This window comes from Musa acuminata, chromosome BXJ1-7, assembly GCF_036884655.1.
Source record: "Musa acuminata AAA Group cultivar baxijiao chromosome BXJ1-7, Cavendish_Baxijiao_AAA, whole genome shotgun sequence".
Taxonomy (NCBI): Eukaryota; Viridiplantae; Streptophyta; class Magnoliopsida; order Zingiberales; family Musaceae; genus Musa; species Musa acuminata.
Window position 1 is genome coordinate 40,152,376 of NC_088333.1, and position 20,993 is coordinate 40,173,368.

General features: G+C 38.4%; 1 protein-coding gene and 1 long non-coding RNA gene across 11 annotated transcripts; both read left to right on the top strand.

Moving 5' to 3' along the window:
• The first annotated feature begins 1,184 nt into the window (after window positions 1–1,184).
• LOC103992551 (uncharacterized) lies at window positions 1,185–7,761 on the top strand. 6 transcript variants are annotated; one of them, XM_065193061.1, is made up of 8 exons: window positions 1,185–1,334; window positions 1,935–2,045; window positions 2,239–3,576; window positions 3,701–3,949; window positions 4,858–4,938; window positions 6,305–6,443; window positions 6,522–6,961; window positions 7,562–7,761. In XM_065193061.1, the coding sequence occupies exons 3-8, from the start codon at window positions 2,428–2,430 to the stop codon at window positions 7,616–7,618; spliced, it is 2,115 nt and encodes a 704-aa protein (XP_065049133.1). In that variant the 5' UTR covers window positions 1,185–1,334; window positions 1,935–2,045; window positions 2,239–2,427; the 3' UTR covers window positions 7,619–7,761. The 6 variants fall into 6 exon arrangements, with proteins under 6 accessions (XP_065049133.1, XP_009410566.2, XP_065049135.1 ...); XM_065193062.1 differs by having other exon boundaries at window positions 1,195–1,453; XM_009412291.3 differs by having other exon boundaries at window positions 1,935–3,576.
• A 7,434-nt stretch (window positions 7,762–15,195) lies between these two features.
• LOC108952104 (uncharacterized) lies at window positions 15,196–20,073 on the top strand. 5 transcript variants are annotated; one of them, XR_010515232.1, is made up of 6 exons: window positions 15,196–15,365; window positions 15,676–15,774; window positions 17,554–17,633; window positions 17,719–17,855; window positions 18,030–18,110; window positions 18,830–20,073. It is a non-coding gene; the product is annotated as an uncharacterized LOC108952104 (long non-coding RNA). The 5 variants fall into 5 exon arrangements; XR_010515230.1 differs by having other exon boundaries at window positions 18,037–18,110; XR_010515231.1 differs by having other exon boundaries at window positions 18,030–20,073.
• Window positions 20,074–20,993: the final 920 nt, after the last annotated feature.

Here is a 20,993-nt window from a genome sequence, read left to right on the forward strand (position 1 = left end):
AGGATAGTAACTATTACTCGTACGATGAACCCACTCCTTCACCCTTGTCACTATCATGTCGACACGTCGCACCGCTCTTATTCTGTTTAAGCGACGCGTGTGTCACACGTACAGATCGTCCAGAAGCATCCCATCACGGAACTAAATGACGATGTTACCCGTTACCGATGTAGCGCTGTCACTGGCGGCGAAGGACAGATTGGTCTTTTACTTCCCCGATGAATGTCCATTCTTCGTCGGTTTAACCGGTTCCAGCACTCGAACCGGGTCGGTTCCTTTGCTCGGACCGAATCGAGACCTGGCCCATAAATCCGGTCCGTTCTAATTTAATGCACACAGCCAAATCGGACCCATTCAATGCACAACTTCAAGTTTCTCGGCAACTCTGAATTCAGCGGCAATGACCATTTGCGGCACACAACATTTGACTTTTGGATCCCATGTTTGACTATGCTGCATGTTCTCAATCAATTTTCATATGTTGTCACCATGTATGTCCCAACATGATGCATGATGTGATCACATTCTTAATCGTATGGGAGATGATGATGGTCGATCATAATTATCGGACACTTGCCTTGTCAAGCGTTACTGCGCAAGTCATAAGGTAATGTTTGACCAAATGGTCAAATCTAATTATAAAAAGATTTTATGTAAAATATTAGAGATATAATCCAGAAATAAATTTATACTCATTATCGATTGAGGTAAGATAAACTAAATGGAATGGATAGTTTGATTTTTTTAAGGCAAATAATATCATTAAATCTTATATTAATTATTTTCAGATTTATTGAACAAAATTTGGCTGGTCAAATTAGAATTTTAATTGAAATTGTCAAGGTATTCTTCCCAATCTGGTTGAACGGTCCGGTTCGGTGATCCATCCCGGTTCATGTCAACCCGGCTCAACAGGAACGCCATCCACCTGTTTAAGATTGGGGTTCTGGCGGAGCACCGGATTCGGTCTATTTCTCTTACCCGTTTACGTTTACGACGATCCGTACTCGCTCCTTTAGTGGACAGATAAAGTGGGTCCAGCATTTAAGCTGAACGGGTGTCGGAAGTGACGCGTAAACGAGGGCAGGAAGATTCCTGCGGTAAAAGAACAAAACATTAACGTGAGAGTGACGTGGAATTACAACTATGGACAGAGGCCGCATTAACGACAGTATATTGCGGGAGAGAGAGAGAGAGAGAGAGAGAGAGAGAGAGAGAGGAAGAGACGGCGGACGGGTTGGGGTTGCTTCGTTGGAGAATTCCAGTTGCGTTCTCGCGTGATTTGGTCGGAATTCCAGCGGGAGCAGGCAATCGGGACGCCCCCGATCGTTAGGGTTGGTAGATTCACCTCGATCTTGAACTTCTTTGATTCGTTTCTGCTCGATTTCCTTCGGACAATCTCGTGTTCGTTTGGGCGGAGTCAGTTGGTGTGGCGTACGAGGAGGGGTGGGAGGTAATGCGTGCCGTGAACGGCACCTCTTTAATTTGCTTCTTGTTTTCTTCCTGCCCTCTTTCGTTTCTTGTCCTTGTGATCTTGGATTTATTGTGGAGGTGTTGATTTGCATTGAGGAGGTTTTCTTTATGAGCCGTGATGGATACATTGTTTTGCTGGTTTTTATCTTCTGCATTTTAAAGAAGCAAATTTGGTAGAAAAAAGTGTGTCCTTTTTTCGAATTTTTATTAGTATTTTTAGTGGGAAATGGAGTTATTGGATTCATGCTGTGTTCGTGCGATTCTTCTTGCCCTTCCTTTTCCTACCATCACCAGGAATTAAACTCATCTAATACATATGCCTCTTCTCTTTCTGTAATTGTTTTCTACTTAGATTGGTCAACTTGCTTCTACTGGATGTGAATTATGTAAAGTTACTACCTTCCTCTTCCAAAATGGGTTTCAGAGTTGAATTCTAATCTGCTGTTGCGTTTCTGTTTTAGGATATTGGTTGTTTACTTGGATAGCTTTTCCTCAGCAACACCTTCCTGCTGGCAGGGATTTGGAAGATCATCTCTTTTTATCCATGCCTTCCTAGTACCATTAATTTCCAGGTGTTAGTACTGCTATTCCCGCATGGATTTGATTGTTGGTAAAACCGAGGAAGTAGAAATGGACTGGCTAACTTATTGGATCCTAGGCATTACGAGTACCATAATTTACCTATACCTGACTAGCTGCAATGGAACTGTAGATTAGTATTCCGCTTTGCGTCATATTGCTTAGTACTGAACGTTGTGGATGTAGATTTGCTTGTGAACATTGTGGATGTGGATTTGTTGGACAAGGGCATGAGGAATAATTCTTCCCGTTTGTTATGTAGAAATAATATGCTATGACTTTAGGGCGATAGCATTAAGTCACCAATCAGCATTAACAGCAAGTAAAGAGAGAAGATACAGATAGTAGAATTCAGCCACCTATATCTTTGCAACAATGGGCTTGCCCCAAGCGCTGCCAGGAGAAGCTGATGAAGGGATGAGATCGCCGAGCACATTTGTGTCAACCCCACCTCGGTCTCGTGGTATTAGTGGCTGCAATTTGGATGGTCAGCATGGTAGAAGTGCAAATTATCGCAGTAAAGGAGGTTTTTCGCATTCACCTACCAGTGAGTTTCAAAGGAAATCCACCTTGGAGGACTTAAAAGAAGCCAATTGGCTATTTGAATATAGAAATTCCATCAGTGATGCCGCAGATCTTCAACGTCTGAAGATTGACACTAATGATGCAAATAACAAGCTATTACCTAAACTCTATAACACCAGTCAGAAGCCTGTCGTTAGAGTTTTTGGCTTTGGATCGGGTCAGTTGGGTTCCTCTGTCGATGGCTTTGGCAATGTACCAATGGATCAAACTCATTCTTCTGTAGCTCTTGATAAGTCTAATTTACCGACTGACTTGTGTCGATCACAACCGCGAAAACTTTTATTGTCTCCTTTCAATAGTGCACTTGGGAAGCAGTTCCACAGTGATGTGCTTGACATAAATTCTGTCGATACTCAACTAGAATCCTGTGGCTTGAGTAGGACTTGTGATGTCTTCCCTTATGGGCCTCATATCAGGGCGCCTTCTTCTCATTCTCATCATTTATCATCATGGAACGTTAATTCTGATAAACAGAATAAACCAAGACCTTTTACTAGGGGAATTTCCATATCTCCAGAGAAGGCACTTTCAACACCATTTCCCTTGTCTCCTCTTGGTCCTAGATGGTCTGAAAGAATGAAAATTTCAGGAGTTCAGAGGGACATCATAGAGGATATTGAAAGTGACTTTTTGCTTCTGAAGGGTCTTGAAGATTCCAATGGTGGAAGTAAAACTGAAATGATATTCTTTTCTGAAGAATCTGATTTTAGAACGTCCAATACATTTGAGGAAGCTAGCATATTGCATGATGAAATGGATACAATTACTACTATTAGTATAGGCCACAAGGGCTGGAATGGCAATCCTGATTCTGTGGCTGCACCTCGTTGCATGAATCATATAAGAGCTTCAAGCATGATACCCGTCAGGAGGTCCTTAGTTGGATCCTTTGAAGAGTCTCTCTTATCCGGCAGATTCTCATCTGGAAAAGGCTGTCAGGTATGAGATCAATTCTATATTTCATTCACCGTGATGTATAAAAATTGATTTTAACCTTCTGAGGTTAAAATACACAAGCATTCATGTCGTACATAACCTGCATTTTTCTTCCAATTTTTCACAGACCTTTGATGGTTTTTTGGCTGTACTAAACGTCACCGGTGGTAGTTTTTCGCCGCCTTCTCAGAAGCTTCCTTTCTCTGTGATGAGTGTTGATGATGATAGCTCGTTGTTGTACTATGCGTCAATCAACCTTGGTGGAGCCTTGCCCTCTAATAAGCATAGTGGTACAAAATTAAGAAGAAGTCTGAGCAATGACTCTGGAGTAGCCAAAAGTTGGCTACGGATTCCTATGAAAGGGCGCATACAACTGGTATTTGGTTTTTTGTACCTCAAAGTTTTGTTGGTTCTTAAGTTAGGGCTGGTAACTTGATATGCTTGCTGATACTACTTTAAGTGCATTAGTAGTTGACCTGTATTTGTCTTCTTAAATTTTCCACAAGTTAATACCGTATTTTTCAATTTTCATAATTCAATACTGAAGATGTTGATTTCGCTTTTCCCTTATCAATTCAGATATTCTTATGTTATGTCCTTTACTTCTTTCACTTTCATAACTAGCAACGACACTCCACGTAAAAACATTATCTTACAGTTTTCATAAATTAATTGTGAGGATATTCAGTCAATGAGTGAAATATGGCAAAAAACAAGAACATTCTAGGTAAAATAATTACCTTACATTTTTCATAAATTAATTCTGAGGGAAGGGTTCTTTTTATGTGTTGTTGTTGCGTGATGTATACATAGCTTTATGTGGCAATAGGATGAGAGACCAATTATCATTTGTCTTAGAAAATAAGTACGATGGTTCGTTACTATAATTTTTATGAATTATACACTTTAGAGGGAAACATTGGATGACCTATTGGAATTTAATCAGGTGACGTTTATTTCCCTATATTAATAATTAGAGAAATTTGAAAAGCAAAAGGACTGCCACTTGTTCAGGTGTCTTCTACATAGTGCATATTAGCATATTCACCTGTCGGCACTTTTTTTTTCATTAAAAATTATGCAGTAAATGTTTCATGTTGATATCTGTGGTCACTGACTTTTGATAGGATTTCTGATGTTTCTGAAGTTTCTTCAGGCTACATCTTTTGCCTTTTTAACAGTTATATAGTATATATTTGTGCCATAATCAAAGTAGATTATCCAACATGTGCAGAAATAGTTTTCTTTTTTTGCTACGAGTTCCTGATATGTTGGTTTTAGTAGGTCCTTAGCAATCCTGAGATGACCCCTCTCCACACCTTTTTCTGCAACTACGATTTGAGTGACATGCCTCCAGGAACAAAGGTACCGTTATTTAACTGCTTAGGACCTGCGCTCCTTGTTTACCCCTGTTATCGGGTAACTTTACCAAAAAAAACTCTTTCATGCTTGGATATAAAATGATGGTGATATATAAGCAATAATTTTCTGCTAAAAAAAGCTAATGACGAAATGTTTATATTGTGTAATCTAATTTGTCCTTTGCATAGTTGTATGAGTATCGTACACAGAGGTGTAGCTATAAGTATTGCATGGGTACTAACATAATATGATAGAAATGTGTCCCATAGCATGTGATTTGTCAAGGTGACTGAGTGGAGATTAGGCACATAGGGGAGGGTACACAAAGCTTACAGATAGATTTATCAAAACTGTGTTAGTGTCTTTCTAGTTATACTCTTGTAAACCTGAGATCTTGCAGAAGTCCTTGAAATTACACTTGCATCTTTCTAGTATGGGTGGCTGGACTGAAATCTGTAAATTTCAGGGACGTAAAATTATACATCAAAACCAGGAGGATACAAGTCTAATTTTGATGTACTTGATTCACCAGGGAAGATGGTAGGAGCAGAAGAAATTGAAATGATTTCTTCCAGCAGAAAGTTGTTGAAAATTTAGAAATTAGCAGAAATCAACCAATTCTGGCTGTCGTACTCATATTGGAAATTCCAGATTTGGCGTGTTCTGGGGCGTTTTTTCTGTTATCTGTTGAAATTCACCATAGTGTCGCAGATGTGAAGCATGATATACTGACTAAAAATCTGCAGCTAAAGATGACAACCCTTTGTTGAATGGAATAGGTGGGTGTTCTCGCCAAGGGCGATCCTAACATATGTTTCTTCTGCAATGCAACATATGTTGCATTCTTTCACATCACTTGTTTTTATTAAGCTTGCTTGTTTAGCTGAACTTTTATTAAATCACAAGAAGGTCTTTGAAGGATACTGCTTCTTTTGACTGTGAGATTGCTCACTTCATTTTAGCATTCAACTTCTGTTGGATTATGCTTCTTTTCTTTTTCTTTTTCTTGTTTGATGTAATGACCACTATATCTTAGAACCTAAAAAACAACATAACTGCATTAACAGCTAGTTGGCGTTGGCTACATGAAATTTTATTTTTCCACATACAGTACGTGGGAGATATTATTTATGTTTGTTTCTTGTTTATGTTGCCAGTTTGTAATAGGTTAAATTGAATTTCTGGTCAAAAGGTTTTTTATGTGGAAAATACACATAGCTAAAGAACCAAACTGAAAATGTTATTGTACTTTTCTTATCTTAATTTATTCTATCGATTGTTGAAAGCTTCATCTAAGCTGCAGTTACCTTGTACCAAATTTAATAACATTGGTGATACATTTTGTTTGTATTGACATAAATTGAAGCAGACATTCCTGCGTCAGAAGGCCACTCTGGCATCTTATGGATCCTCAAATAATCCAGCAAAAGAAATTCTCTCTAGTGACATGAAAGTAGCTTCTGAAACTACACTGAAGTCCAATCATGCTGGCCATGGAGAGTGTCATGGCAAGTAGCTTGGCTGTCTCATTGTATTCATTAGTTAGAGAAATTGATCACTAAGAACCGTATCCCTCTGGCTTTCAGGTTGCATGCATAATGATGATACTCAACGGTGTAACCTGGCTACTAACTCACAAAGCACAGGGGAGAGAAGCTCTGAGTTTTTCTCTTCAGAGGACTGCAATGAATTACCAAATCAATCTAATTCTGTCATGGATTCTAAAAGAGATGAAAAGTATAACTGTTGTCATGTAGATATGTGTCCTTTAGCTAGCAGAACATCTGTACATAGCTCTTTGAAGGTCAACGATAACACTGCTGGTGCTCTCCGTTATGCCCTTCATCTGCGTTTTCTGTGCTCCTCTACCAGGAAATCAACCAAGTCATTTCAGAGATGCAAATCTGACCCTGATTCAGCCCCCGAAACAAAATGTGTAGACACTATGGGGGGGCGTCGTTTCTATTTGTATAATGATCTCAGAGTTGTGTTTCCTCAACGGCACTCAGATACAGATGAGGGCAAGGTATGGACTAAATAAGTTGCCTTGTTTTTGGTTACTTGGTTTCTTTTTTTCATTGCCCTTTTGCTAACTTAGGCAGTGCTGAGAATTGAGCTAGCGATTTTAACTTGTTTCCGTTCATCACGGTTCATGAGCCTAGTACATTCCTTTTTATGGAATTGATACACGATGAAAATGAATTTTAGAGTGAATAATTATTTGATGCATGATACCTCTGCTAATTAGATGAACATCCCATAAACATGAAATACTGCATTATGTGATAAGTGACCTTTGCATCTGCATTTAGTTGACATGTATCCAATGAGATTGTGGGCTGCTTTTATACGTCTGTTGTAGTTGCTGAAACAGTTAGTATGGTTTCAGGTCTCAGATTCTTGCCTTGTCGGTCATTGTGACGTGTGTTTATGCACTTGCTTGTGTAGGTTGTCTTTAGTGAGCCGTTGTGAGGGGGAATGATATTCCGGATTGGAACGATAGTCATGCGCATAATTAGTAATTGATGTTCTTGAAATGCATGATCTTGAAGCATTGGAGATGGTGTGTGTGTTTTATCTTGATTTGGTTTCTAATATATGTTTTCTTCGGCATGACTTGTTACAGTTACGAGTGGAGCACCACTTTCCAGCAGATCCAAAGTACTTTGACTTGAGCAATTGACAAGGCTTAATTGCATTCTTGGGCACGATTGTCCCTGACACACTGTACATACTTACCACTGACCTACCTCAGTCAACTTGTTGCTATTTGTACATAAATCTTCTTTCTAAGTGAATAAAATTCGTGCTGTGATCTTAGTCTTCTCTTTGCTTTCGGTTCCTGGCATGTTTTCTGATGATTCATTGAAATGTGGTGTTCTGAATCATCTTTTGAGAATGAATATACCTTATTCACCTCTACTCTTAAGTAGTCATATATATTTATTTGGAGATGGGTTGGAATCTCCTCATAAGAGCATTCTCAAAAGCTTGTGTATTGAATGTTCACCATTTCAAGGTGGTTGTATGAATTATTATCAGACATATCATGGAATGTCATTATGAATGTGGTTGAAAGTGTATTATATGTTTAAGTCTATATCGGATCATATATCAATTTTATTATCGAAATAAATACTGGATAGATATATTAAAATTAATCTATCTTACGTTTTATATTTATATTAGTTGAATGGATAATTTAAAAGAAAAATAAAGTAATATATTTTCAATAATGTAAGTTGATTTTGTGTTATGCTTTCGAGATATCTAATCAAACAAACTTTATGATTGTGATTTTGTAAAAAATGTTAATTAGTTTAGATTAATTAAGAATTATTCTCATATCATATTTGTGATGCAAAAAGAAAAAAAATACAAAGCTTAGGGATGTGAGGCTAATCTGACATATTTCATGTGATTTGACTTGAAGCCAAAAGATCATGAAAACAAACATTAGTCCAATTGTTGATCCAAGGTTCATGGTCTGTGTTATTGGCGTTGACTAATTATTGTGGCTCCCCCTTCCTGCCATAGCATTCTTTGACCGGCTTGTCCTGCCATGATCGTCAACATGGATTTCTCATCGGATGCTTTTTGTGGAAATAGAATGATGAGGATGAGACCGAAGCAGAATATATTCTGCACGGAGAATGTCATCGGAGAACAGATGCTAAAGCAATATTATCCTATGTATGATAAGGCCAAGTTGACCATATCCATCCACCTAGGGTTTCAGTCGAAGCTTTGGTCTCTCTTCTTCACTTGCACCCACACTATAAATGGAGGCCTATGGAGCCAACGATGTGTGTCACCAGGGAAGGACGAGCGGAAGGGAGGTCTCACATGGAGATGAGAGCCTGTCTTTGGTAGCCAAGAATGACTTGCCTGTGTCCTGACGCAGGGTTTTGAGCTTTCTCGGAGCTGTTTGTGGTTTCATGGGCAAGTCATCTTGGCTAACCTGAGAAGCTCTCGTCCTCCATGCCAGACCTAAATCTCTTCCTCTTTGTGTTGTGCGTCTTCTACCTGTGACCTACATCTCTATACGTGCTGTATGCATGCATAAAGCTATCAACGTAAATTCACAATAGCTTCAATTTTAATTCAAGGCATGAAGCCATAACAACTCGTGTGTCTCACAGACACTCAGTCAAACGTGGGAGAAGAGATGCTGAGCGCAGAAGATTTTGGCCACGAGAGAGCTTGCTGTGGTGACAGACTACATTCACTATACGGTCTGCTCCCTCCCCTTCCCAACCCAAGATGTTGGGAGAAGAGGTTAGCATCATGCTTGCAAAAGTACTACTGCTTGTGGTGTCGTTGATAGTGTTTCCTTGCAGACTTTACTCTCCTTGGGGTAGAGAGATCGACGAGGTCAGGCATGAGAAGAAGACTCAAGTCTCCATGTAGGCTTGCTTGCCTCACATGAATACTATTATATCCAGAGAAGCTCATCATTCTGGTTTCTTTCTATCTGAGTCCCTTAGTACCTACCATCAGAGTAAAAATATAGAGAATTTGGATTTCAATTAAGAAATTAATAAAAATATATAAAATAAAAATAAAAAAATAAATTTAGAAAGAATCTGGACATATGAATTCACTATCTTAAAGTGAAATCTCATGATTATTTATACTCGATATCTTTATTATTCTTTCTAATATCTTAGTACTGTTTCTAAAAATATAGGGTATTTGGATTTTAATTAAGAAACTAATAAAAAATATTTTAAAAATAAAAAATAAAAGCATGAAATTTAGAAAGAATTTGGAGATGTAAAATCTATCTTAAAGTGAAAACTCATTATTACGATATATTATCAAAATCTTTACCAAGACACTTTAATTATAAAGTAACTTGATGACTAAGTCAAACAATAAAATCAAATAAATGAAACATATTTAAATAAGAGGATAAATTATATTGATCTCTAAATTTTAAAATATTTAAAATAAGAAACTAATAAAATATTTAAAAATAAAAATAAAAGAATAAAATTTAGAAAGAATTTGGAGAATCTATCTTAAAGTGAAGTCTCATTATTATGGGATTGATCCGAGATCTTCATCCCAATATTCTATCACTCCTACGAGCATGATCATAGATTGATCTTTTTTTTTTTTTTAACAAATAAAGGATGAAGATAGGATTCGAGGTTACGATATATTATCAAAATTTTTATCAACTAAATTAGTTGACAGTTTAATTATAAAGTAACTTGACTAAGCACTTTCAATCGATTGAACAACAAAATCAAATAATAGAAACATATTTAAACAAGAGGAGGAATTATATTGGTCTCTAAATTTTGGATATATATATATATATATATATCGAAAAAAATAGAAGATAAGAAGAATTATTGAAAAAACTTTATTAAAGAAGAGATTTCCTCGTATAGTTGGGGAAATCTTATCTGCTATTATGCCCTACGTGCTCATGTCAAGGATACCAATCTTGGATCGATGCAAAGTAAACGGTTTACGAGTCAAAAGCTTCGTGAGTAGGGCAAAAGCATATCGTTGTTGCTGCTGTTGCTATTGCTACGGCTGCGACGGCAACGACGGCGGCTACAGCAGAGGAGAAAGCTATAGTAATGAAGAAAGTCATAGTAATGTTATAGCAAAGGAAAAAGCCGCAGTAGTAAAGAAGAAAGCGAAAGCTACAATAGAGGTGTAATAGAGGAGGAAGCTACAATAGAGGTGCAGTAGAGAAGAAAGTTACAGTGATGCTATAAGCTGATTTCTCTCAATAGAATAGAGGATTTCCCTTAACAGAGTAAAGAGATTTCGAAAAATCTTATCTGCTATCAATATGTATATATATAATCATAAAAAAATAAAAATTAAATCTAACGCATACATTTATGACTGTATTACTGAAGGCACGGTAATCTTGTTGCATGTTTACCGAGGTGTTATGGGAAGACGATGTGGGGGGTTTGACCATGGCATATGCCAAATGGGGAAGTAGTCAGAGCAGGGTGGACTTTGTTGGGACGACAAATAGAAAATATTTCTTGAGGGTTTTGCTTTGCTTTCTGTTGACGTCATGCGTGCAAATTATATTCTGACCAATCTTCATCAGTACCACTTTGTTATCATAGACACATGATTTGATTCCCTCCGACATAGGTGGTTGACTTTTCACCACGATCTTATCCATGAAAGATTGCTGCATGCTTTCGGATGGGAAGAACACGATCCAGAAAGAGAAGGGCAACATCGATTTGGCTTCCCTATGAAAAGTCAATCGGGTGAGGAATCTATGCCGCCATGACTAATACGATGTGCGTCCGTCCCGAGTAGAATACTCTGCATGTAAGAAGGATACGATTCTCCATATCTGTAATGAGAAATGGAATGCGTGATTGCCTCATATTTTGTCCATTTCTGTTGCTGATTCTTATTATTTCTTAAGCATTCTTGATAATTTATTCCTTTTAAATATGATTTTTTTTTCTTTTAAATATGATTGAAATAAGCTAATTCATATAGAAAATTATTGGATGATTTTTCTCAAAAAAATCTCACTTTTGGGCTTTTGTTAATGATATTCTCATTTCCAATTTTTTCATCTTGCGTCTTTATTTTCTCTCATACCCTCAATGCCCCTTGTCATATCTCATCGTCCATTATTTTCATCCCGTCATGATTATCTTTGCCTCGTATGATCACTTTTCTCACGAAGGCCATTGAGGCCTTGAACATACCATTGCCTTCGTTCGTTGCTACGACCATCATCCATCACTATCGTTATGTTGTTTAGGCCACATTGTTCTTCTCGAGGCTTATCTTCTTGTTGTAGTTGTTCTCGAGAGCTAGAGAGGCGAGGGCATGGGCACAATCAGTAGAGGCTCGATCGAGCATGGGATTAGACGGTGATAGTGTAGCTCTAAATCCAAATTAGGATTAGTTGTTCTCGAGAGCTAGAGAGGCGATTTTCCATCATCTTTGTAGAGGTAGATAGATAGGAGCTAATGAAGGTCGATGATAGATGCGCCAAGGAGGGTGAGGCCTCGTGATGGATAAAAAAGGTGATAGTGATACATGAGGGTGAGGGCAAAGTCAATGGGCGAGAGCACCACAACAGTGTTGGACAAGGGCCTTCGCAATAGTAGTAATGGACAAGGGTGAGAGCACACTCAAGAGCCTTAACAACCTCTGAAAGAACATAATGGAGGCAAGATCTCGCGGTAGAGCAGAGCGGCAATAGTGAGGTAGAAGTGGTGAGTGGTGGATGATGACGATGAACATTTGGGGTATTAGAGAAAATAAGGGTACTAAAGGAAATAACTAACGAGGGGGCATAATTCAAAGAAAATCTAAAAAAGAGAAGTATTTTCAAGGAAATCATACAAATTTATTTATTAAAAAATAAGGAAAAAATACCCCTTAATTCTTTATCTTCAGTGATTCAACACTCAAACCTTACAAACACTAAAACTACTTAATTCATTAATTAACTTAGTTCAGCTCAACTCTACGGCATCAGAATTTCCAGCAGATCAATTAACCTCTCTTTATGACTTGCTCGTCAATAAAGATCGTATAATGACACTTGAGATAGAAATTTATAGGTTTGTCGAGATCAAGAAATTGTTTCCTCTCTGTAGTTTTATACATTTTGGCCATCTCTTTTAGACTTTTTCCTTTCCTCTTTATTTTTCTCTATCTTTGTAAGCTTTTTTATTCCTTTTTGCAGTATCAACTAACATATAACAAAGGAAGAGAGAGAGAGAGAGAGAGAGAGAGAGAGAGAGATAGAGAGAGAGAGAGTCTTCATATTTCTTGTATGGAAATAGACTCAATCTAGAGTCAAAAATCTCATTGCTGAAAGCATTCTTAGCTTAGAAATGAATGGACATGGAAAGACTCATTTGGATAAAGCCTGTGAGTCAAAGCTGATCTTTGATCCTTCTTCTTCCATGGATTCCACTAAAATTGATTACATCTCATGGATTCCACGAAAATTGATCTTTCACCCTTCTTCCTTCCCACACTAATCTTCAGTATCCTTCCAAAGTCCTGCAAATGGGGAAGAGATAGTGGTCCAGCATGGGGGACAAGAGTCCCTCTGATTAGCCAAGGAGACTGCCCAGTGACCCACATGGAGCTTCTGAAACCCTCATGCAGCCACCAGGACCTCCATGAGGACACAGGCAAGTCATCCTTGGCTACCAAAGACAGACTCTCATCTCCATGCAAGACCTCTCTTCCACACCTCTCCTCCTTGGCTGCTTGCTCAGACCTGCACTGCTTGCCCATGGCAGCCATTTATAGCGTGGCCATGGAATAGCTTGGATTCTGCTTGCCACATATACATATATGTGTGTCTCGACCATATCCTTACTTGGATCTCATGCCTCCTATTGCTTGCTGCCTTTACTTCAGCTGCTGCCCTCCAGAATATATTCTCCTAAGGATCACGAAACTCCTACGCGCAATCCAAATGCTAGGCTTTGTGGTGCAGAAAGGATTCCCGTAGATAAGAAGATAGCGTCGGAAAAGGAAAACTCTTCGCCAAATCTCCATTGATCTACACATCTCGGTAGCCTTTGATTCGATGGAACCACAGGGATAGCAGAACATTTTATGCATTGTGTATATGAGTACTGCTCATCTTCATGTCCTCTTCTCTCTCTCTCTCTCTCTCTATCTATCTCTCTATCTATCTATCTATCTTCTCTTTATGCATGCGAGGCATTGTGCATGTTAAGATCGCATTGTCGATAAAGTGAATGGATATATCAAAAATGAAAGTCAAACACCCACTTGGGAAGAATCAAAACTTTGTTTGGTGGTGGAGATGGTCGATCGAACATTTTGCTTTTTTCACTCTTCCTTTCTTTCGTATGAAGAGAAGGATGTGATGCATTAGGAATGAGCAATAGGACGTGAAGCAAAAGTCCCCATTGCTAATCTCACAAACCTCTCCTTTTACCGAAATCGATGCATGGCATCTTTCCTCGTTCTGCATGATCGACACAGAAGCAGCTCTCTTTTCACCACCACCGATCGATTCTCTGCATTAAAAGATACACGATATCATAAGATACCACGACAACATATTCCATGTTCGGCAGATGGCCAAAGCTTTACAGATGGACGGCAATAGCAGGCAACATGGTGGGCTATCTATAAATCCATGTGAAGCTTGAGTAGCTTCCTCGGCAGCAGACGAGGAAGGAAGAAAGGGCTTGCATGGAGACGAAGAGTCTCTCTGGCAAGCCAAGGATGACTTGCCTGTGCCATATGCCCTCTCGGTTCAGGTTTCAGTGCCCTAAAAACTCTCAGTGGGTTGGCTACACAGGCAGTCTCCTTGGCTAGTCTGAGTGGCTCTCATCCCTCACGCTAGACCTCAGAGTCTTCTCCGGTAGCAGCTCGTGAGCTCGCAACTGATACAAAGACAAGGGTTTCATCTTCCTGATGTATTGCACTGCGCTAATGCATGCAGCCATGCAATCGCATGTGTTCACCCTTGCAGAACACTATGCTGTAAGGAGGAGTTCAACTGCATCAAGCACAGATGGAAGCAGATTTCTGCTACTGCTACAAATAAGTTGGAGTAATCAGCAATCATGTTTTTAGGTTTTTGTACTTCTCCATTTTATTAGTGGGTTTCATCTTTTGATCAGTTGGAAATTTGATGCTTGAATAATATTATATATATATATATGAAATACTCAAAGAAGTGAGATGTTATATGTTGTTTAGTTGTTTCTTTGGTGTAATTATTTTACATTATTGTAATAATAATAGTGCCTTAACCATACAAAATAGTAAACAACCTTAAAATTAAGGTGCAAAAGAAATACAAAATATAATTATATGTATATATATATATACAAAATATAATTATATGTATATATATATATATACAAAATTAATTTATTATATAATTATTCATGTAAAAGAAAGTTAAAATATATATTCTTGGAAAATCCAAAAAAATGCATATAAAATATTTTGAAACACTTAAAAATAATAAGGATATTTTCAGGGTTATATTTTTTGTTTAAAATAAAAAAAACTTATTAAACATGGTTAATTAATAATAGTTAAAATGAGCTTTTTTTGAATGAATCTAATGAAATGTATATTGTAGAGTGGTCTTAGTAAAATTTGCTCGAGGAAAAGAATAATATATTTAAAAATTGCAAGGACTTTTATGTACAAAGTATTAAATAAGCAAAAGGATTAAACCGCAAAATTGCGGTCCAAAAAATATTCGAATTTTCTCTCATAAAACCCCTTAAGAATTACAATTAACAAAAGAAGCCCTAATCATCCATGTCTTCGATCACCCACAGTCCTACAGGTCACGGTGACGCCGCCGCGCCGTACAGGACCGGACCGCCCTCGCGACCCTCTTCGGCGGGCCGCGGGGGTCTCTTCCGGATGCTCATCCAAAATCCGGCGACCTGCAGGTTCGTCCACGTCTTTGACGAGTTGCTTCATCGATCCGTCGTCGGGAATTCGGCTTCTTGATGTGGAATTAGGGTTCTTGATCCTCGAAGATTTTTCCTCCCGCCGACTTCGTCTCCGATCCATTCGGATGAATTTCGATTTATTTCTTGATTCGAACCGATTACATGTAGCCTTTTCCTCATCGTATGCGGTTTGTGTGGGGAAAGACCGCGTTTTGATTCTCGATTTCGCATCGGTGGACTGCTTTTTATCGTTGTCGACACAACCTTGATGATTAATTCAGGCTTTTTTTCTGTTTCAATTTTGTAGTGATCTACAACAGTACCCAAAAACATTTTTCCCTGTTCGACAGTGGGAAGGAAAGGAAACAAGAATGTCCCCCTAAATTGGTAGAGACACTCGAGGATGGTGAGTCTGATCCAAAACACTGCCTTTCACCAGTTTAAACAGTGAATAAAAGTACAATTTTGATCCTTTTTATTTGGACGAATCCCATTTTTGCTTTCCTAAAGGAGTTTCAGAACAAAATGAATTGAAATACTGAAATATTTCGATAGTAGTAACTTCTACAGAGAAACAAATTAGCTACTTTGGTCTTTCTATTAGAAGCCAAAGCAAGTAGCTACTTATTATCGAATATAAGGGTCATACTTTGATCATTGTGGTTTCATTTTACTTAAAATGACAACAACAAGATGCTTCAGTAAGTCACTGTGATATTCTTCTCATTTTAATCTTGTTCATATGTAGAGAAACTCATATTTGGTATGAGACTACTTTGGTCTTTCTATCGGAAGCTGAAACAATTAGCTGCTTATTTGAGACTTGAATTATCATATATAAAGGTCATACTTTGATCATTATGGTTGCACATTACTTAAATGACAACAATAAGATGCTTCAGTGAGTCACTGTGATATTCTTCTCATTTTAATCTTGTTCATATGTAGAGAAACTCTTATTTGGTATGATACTACTTTGGTCTTTCTATCGGAAGCCGAAACAAGTAGCTACTTATTTGAGACTGGAATTATCGAATATAAGGGTCATACTTTGATCATTGTGGTTTCATTTTACTTAAAATGATAACAACAAGATGCTTCAGTAAGTCACTGTGATATTCCTCTCATTTTAATCTTGTTCATATGTAGAGAAACTCTTATTCGGTATGAGACTACTTTGGTCTTTCTATCGGAAGCTGAAACAATTAGCTGCTTATTTGAGACTTGAATTATCAAATATAAAGGTCATACTTTGATCATTATGGTTGCACATTACTTAAATGACAACAACAAGATGCTTCAGTAAGTCACTGTGATATTCTTCTCTTTTTAATCTTGCTCATATGTAGAGAAACTCTTATTTGGTATGAGACTAGTTTGGTCTTTCTATCAGAAGCCGCAACAAGTAGCTACTTATTTGAGACTTGAATTATCAAATATAAGGGCCATACTTTTATCATTGTGGTTGCACAGTACTTAAACGACAACAACAAGATGCCTCAGTAAGTCACTGTGATATTCTTCTCATTTTAATCTTGTTCATATGTAGAGAAACTCTTAGTTGGTATGAGACTACTTTGGTCTTTCTATGGAAGCTGAAACAATTAGCTACTTATTTGAGACTTGAATTATCAAATATAAGAGTCATACTTTGATCATTATGGTTGCACATTACTTAAATGACAACAAGGTGCTTCGGTGAGTCACTGTGATATTCTTCTCATTTTAATCTTGTTCATATGTTGAGAAACTCTTATTTGGTATGAGACTACTTTGGTCTTTCTATCGGAAGCTGAAACAATTAGCTACTTATTTGAGACTTGAATTATCAAATATAAGGGTCATACTTTGATCATTATTGTTGCACATTACTTAAATGAAGCCAACAAGATGCCTCAGTAGGTCACTGTGATATTCTTCTCTTTTTAATCTTGTTCATATGGAGAGAAACTCATATTTGGTATGTGAGAGTTGGTTTCATGATCCATTGGAAAGCAAGTAGCTATTACGTTTGGCACAGGATATGTGATGAACTGTGCAATGAATTCTGCTCTAGTTGGGAAGGTCTGAACAAATTACAGTCGGTATTACCACATTAACATGAGTTATGCATTTCCAAATATGTGTTCAGATTGTCCTATGGGTTCTTATTCATTGTGTCTCAATTCTTCATGCTCCTAAACAGGGAGGAAAATTGCCTTTTGGATTCCTTGATTTTCCAACACAAGGATCTGGTGCAACAGTCCAGATTTTTCCAACACAACAGTAAGTTTCATACTGTCTTCACAAGTTCATCCTAAATTGCATGGTGTTGTCCTCTATCTTGTATTTGATTTCGGGCCAATCACAGTCGGGAGAGGCGAAGGAAATTGCTGAGGGAGAGCCTCCGCCGGGAAAGGATACTTGTTATTTGTCGAGCAGATGTATTGCACGGAGGGGAAGCTTTTGCAAACTTCCGGGAACATGCGTATCTGCAAGAAATACAAGGTTTGATAATGATGAATTTCTATTTCTTTGCTTCTTGTCCAATTACCATTGTCTTTGTCATGCTGCACTCCATGCTTTCCCTTCATCAAACCAATATTGGCAGAATTTAAGTATCTTATAAAAGAAATTGAATTAGTTTGCATATACATATTTAATGCCTTCTTTTGGTTCAAGATTGCAGGTAGTTGAGGCCCATAGGGTATCTCTATGCCACTTCAATGTCACCTCCTGTTGTTCTACAAGCTCTATCTGCAAGTAAGATTGTTCTTGTTCTAACATCCCAACTTGATCAGGACTCTTTTTAACTGGCCATAAAAAAGTAGTATGTACATACACAAATAAAAAGAAACATATATATATGTGTATGTTTCTCCATGTGTATGTATACATATGTATAATAGTACACTGTTCCAAGCTAGGCTGTTACAGTCACACAACTGGAGAATCGATTTTAAGGTACTTATAGAAAACACCTCTGATTTTTGACTTGTTTCAAAAGCACTTTGGAAGTTCTGCTATATCATCATGGTAGTAACATAAGGGGTGAACATATAAAGGGAGTTCAATAGTAGCATAAGGCAACCATGAACGATAAGGCAATGTCTAAACAGAGGAGAGAACAGGGTGGATAATGTCTCCTTGGCATGATTCTTGGGAGGTAAAGGGCAAGGGAATAGTTTTCCTTTTGTGTATATATGGCAGGCTCTTTTGTAACATTCTCTTATAAAAGCTGTAGTTTTGCAGTAAGTTTTATAGTGCCACTGTACATTTTGATGGTCATTAATCTATCAAACCGGAGCCGGGAAATCATTTATCCACCATAGATGAAGCTCCTCAACATATCTTAGATTTGCGAGGCCCATCAGCTTAGTTTCATCGTTAATGTTATAATAATGCCCGCCGGTGTTTGGCATGTGACCGTATTGTTCTTTTTCTCCAAAATTTTCTGTCCTGATGACATTGGATTTACTTAGGTTGGAGACATTATAACAGTGGAGTAATCCTCTTCAGATATTGAATTAGACAAGGGAGCTACATTTCTCAAACTGGCAGATGTAAACCTTATTCTGGTGAAACAAGATTGCAATCTGTAGGAGCTGCAAGTAGATGCTCTCACTTTTGGCTTGACAGGTGAGGGGGAATGAATAGCTTTTCTGTAATGAATAGTGTTAGAATCTCATAGATATGAGTCTTGAAAGCTTCCTAGTCCTCGGTACTATCAAGTGATGTATCACTTTCATCTCACAACTTGTCCATCAAACCAGCATTGATAAACAAGGACAATAATAATACGTTTTTTTCTTCTTAAAAGGAGAACAAGAAGAGTCAGTATTAAGTGAAATCTGGTCTAATTTGAGAAGGTGGATTGATTGTGACCTCTTTTTGAGTCCAAGAACAGTAATTTTTAAGGTAAATAAATTTAAGATTTTTTTCAGAAAAAAAGTATATAAGATTTCTTAACTTGGATTTCCTCAATGGTTTATCTGTGATAAGATATGAGAAAAGTGACTAGTGACAAGGGTATCTCTCTGCAATAAGGCTTTGTTCCTGGATGACATTGCCAAGCTATGAGAGCTTCTGAGGATGGGTCAGATGCACAAGCCTGCTTGCCCAAAAACACTTGCATATAACATGAGACTGCAACAGAGAGAAAAAAAATAGAGAAGGAAAGAAGAATAAAAACAATAAGAGAGAGAGAGAGAGAGAGAGAGAGAGAGAGAGAGCACTCAGAAGAGGCATGCATGTACTCTTTTGCTGGTTTGGCATCTCCAACTTATCACCAACTTGTCAGAATGCCAGGTGGACAGGGTGGTCAGGCAGAAACAACAAGGGAGGGGGGGGGGGGGGGGGGAGGGGAAGGAAGAAAACAACAAGCACTTCAGAGAATATATGGAGAAGCAGAGGAAGGCCACTAAAATAGTCAGTGGTTGGAGGTGCGTGAGATGCATCATCAGGAGGAAGATGGCATGGCTGTTGCCTGTGGCCCACAGTATCAGCTCTGTGACCTCAAACATCTTATCATGTCATTCTTTTTTGTTCCTTCTTGATAGGATGGATCAGTGTGGGCTATCATGTGGGATGCCACATGCAAACTGCTGACACCCAAAAGCATCGAGAGGGGGGAAAAGAGGACGTGAATCTTTTCTTCTTGTTGGCATGCACTGCATGTGTACATTCCAACGTTGTTATAAATAATGTTAAAGAATATGCATGATCATGTAAACTACGATGCCCCCCACCCCCCAGCAGCAGTGTTTGAAGATTAGACAACTCGGAGACATGCATTGAAAGCTAGGATGCATCCCATGTTTTGATTCCAAGATGTTTGTTTGAATCTTTTTCTATCTATCATATATGGATGATCTGATGGTAATCCTACTTGTGTTAGTTGTATCGTATATGAGAGTTTTAACTAATGGTTAGAATGTGTATGTACAGCTTTTGAACATCCAAGCCAACTTCAATTCAAAGATGCAGGAATCATGCAGCATATACACTTGTCAGGTCCAAAGGAACTTACGGCAATGAGCTGCAAAGCGCTAAAAACTAGTGGCTGCACCCATGCATGCAGTCATGCGCTGCATGCAGAGAGCAGTACGTACTTGCTAAAGCCAATAGGGTTGGTGAGATCAGTAGCATTTCCTGCTCGCCTGCGAACAGTGAGCTTTCCTGCAATGGGGGACACTGCAAGCATATCTTTTGGCAATAATGAGTCATGATGTCGACCTAGCTACGTAGCTGTAGATCGTGGCATGAGAATGGAATTAGTAATGAGTATATATATATATACATATGTCAATTCATCTATCTATCTATCAGTCTTACAAATGCTGGCTTCGGTGTGTGGAGTTCCAAGTTGCATGAGGACCAAAAGGGGCAAAGGAAGAGGAGCCATGCAGGAGAGGAGGGAGAAGAAGCCAAGCAGGTCAAGTCCCATCACTGATCCCTTGGCTGCAGCGTTGGCTTTGGTGGCTTTGGCAGCAGCAGATGCCCTCTGCCAAAGGGATCCCAAAAACCCAAGGCGAGAGTGTCGCGTGAATTGGCATCCTCAGCTTTTTAATCATAAGCTGCTGCTGCTCGTGGCGGTGGCGCAGAAGAAACAGGAGGAAAAGGATCCTCTCTTTTCCTCCTCCTACA

Coding starts and splice junctions, on each gene's coding strand:
- LOC103992551 (XM_009412291.3), top strand. CDS start 2,428: ATGGGCTTGCCCCAAGCGCTGCCAGGAGAAGCTGATGAAGGGATGAGA. Junction 3,577..3,700: donor CATCTGGAAAAGGCTGTCAG/GTATGAGATCAA, acceptor AATTTTTCACAG/ACCTTTGATGGTTTTTTGGC. Junction 4,939..6,304: donor ACATGCCTCCAGGAACAAAG/GTACCGTTATTT, acceptor AAATTGAAGCAG/ACATTCCTGCGTCAGAAGGC.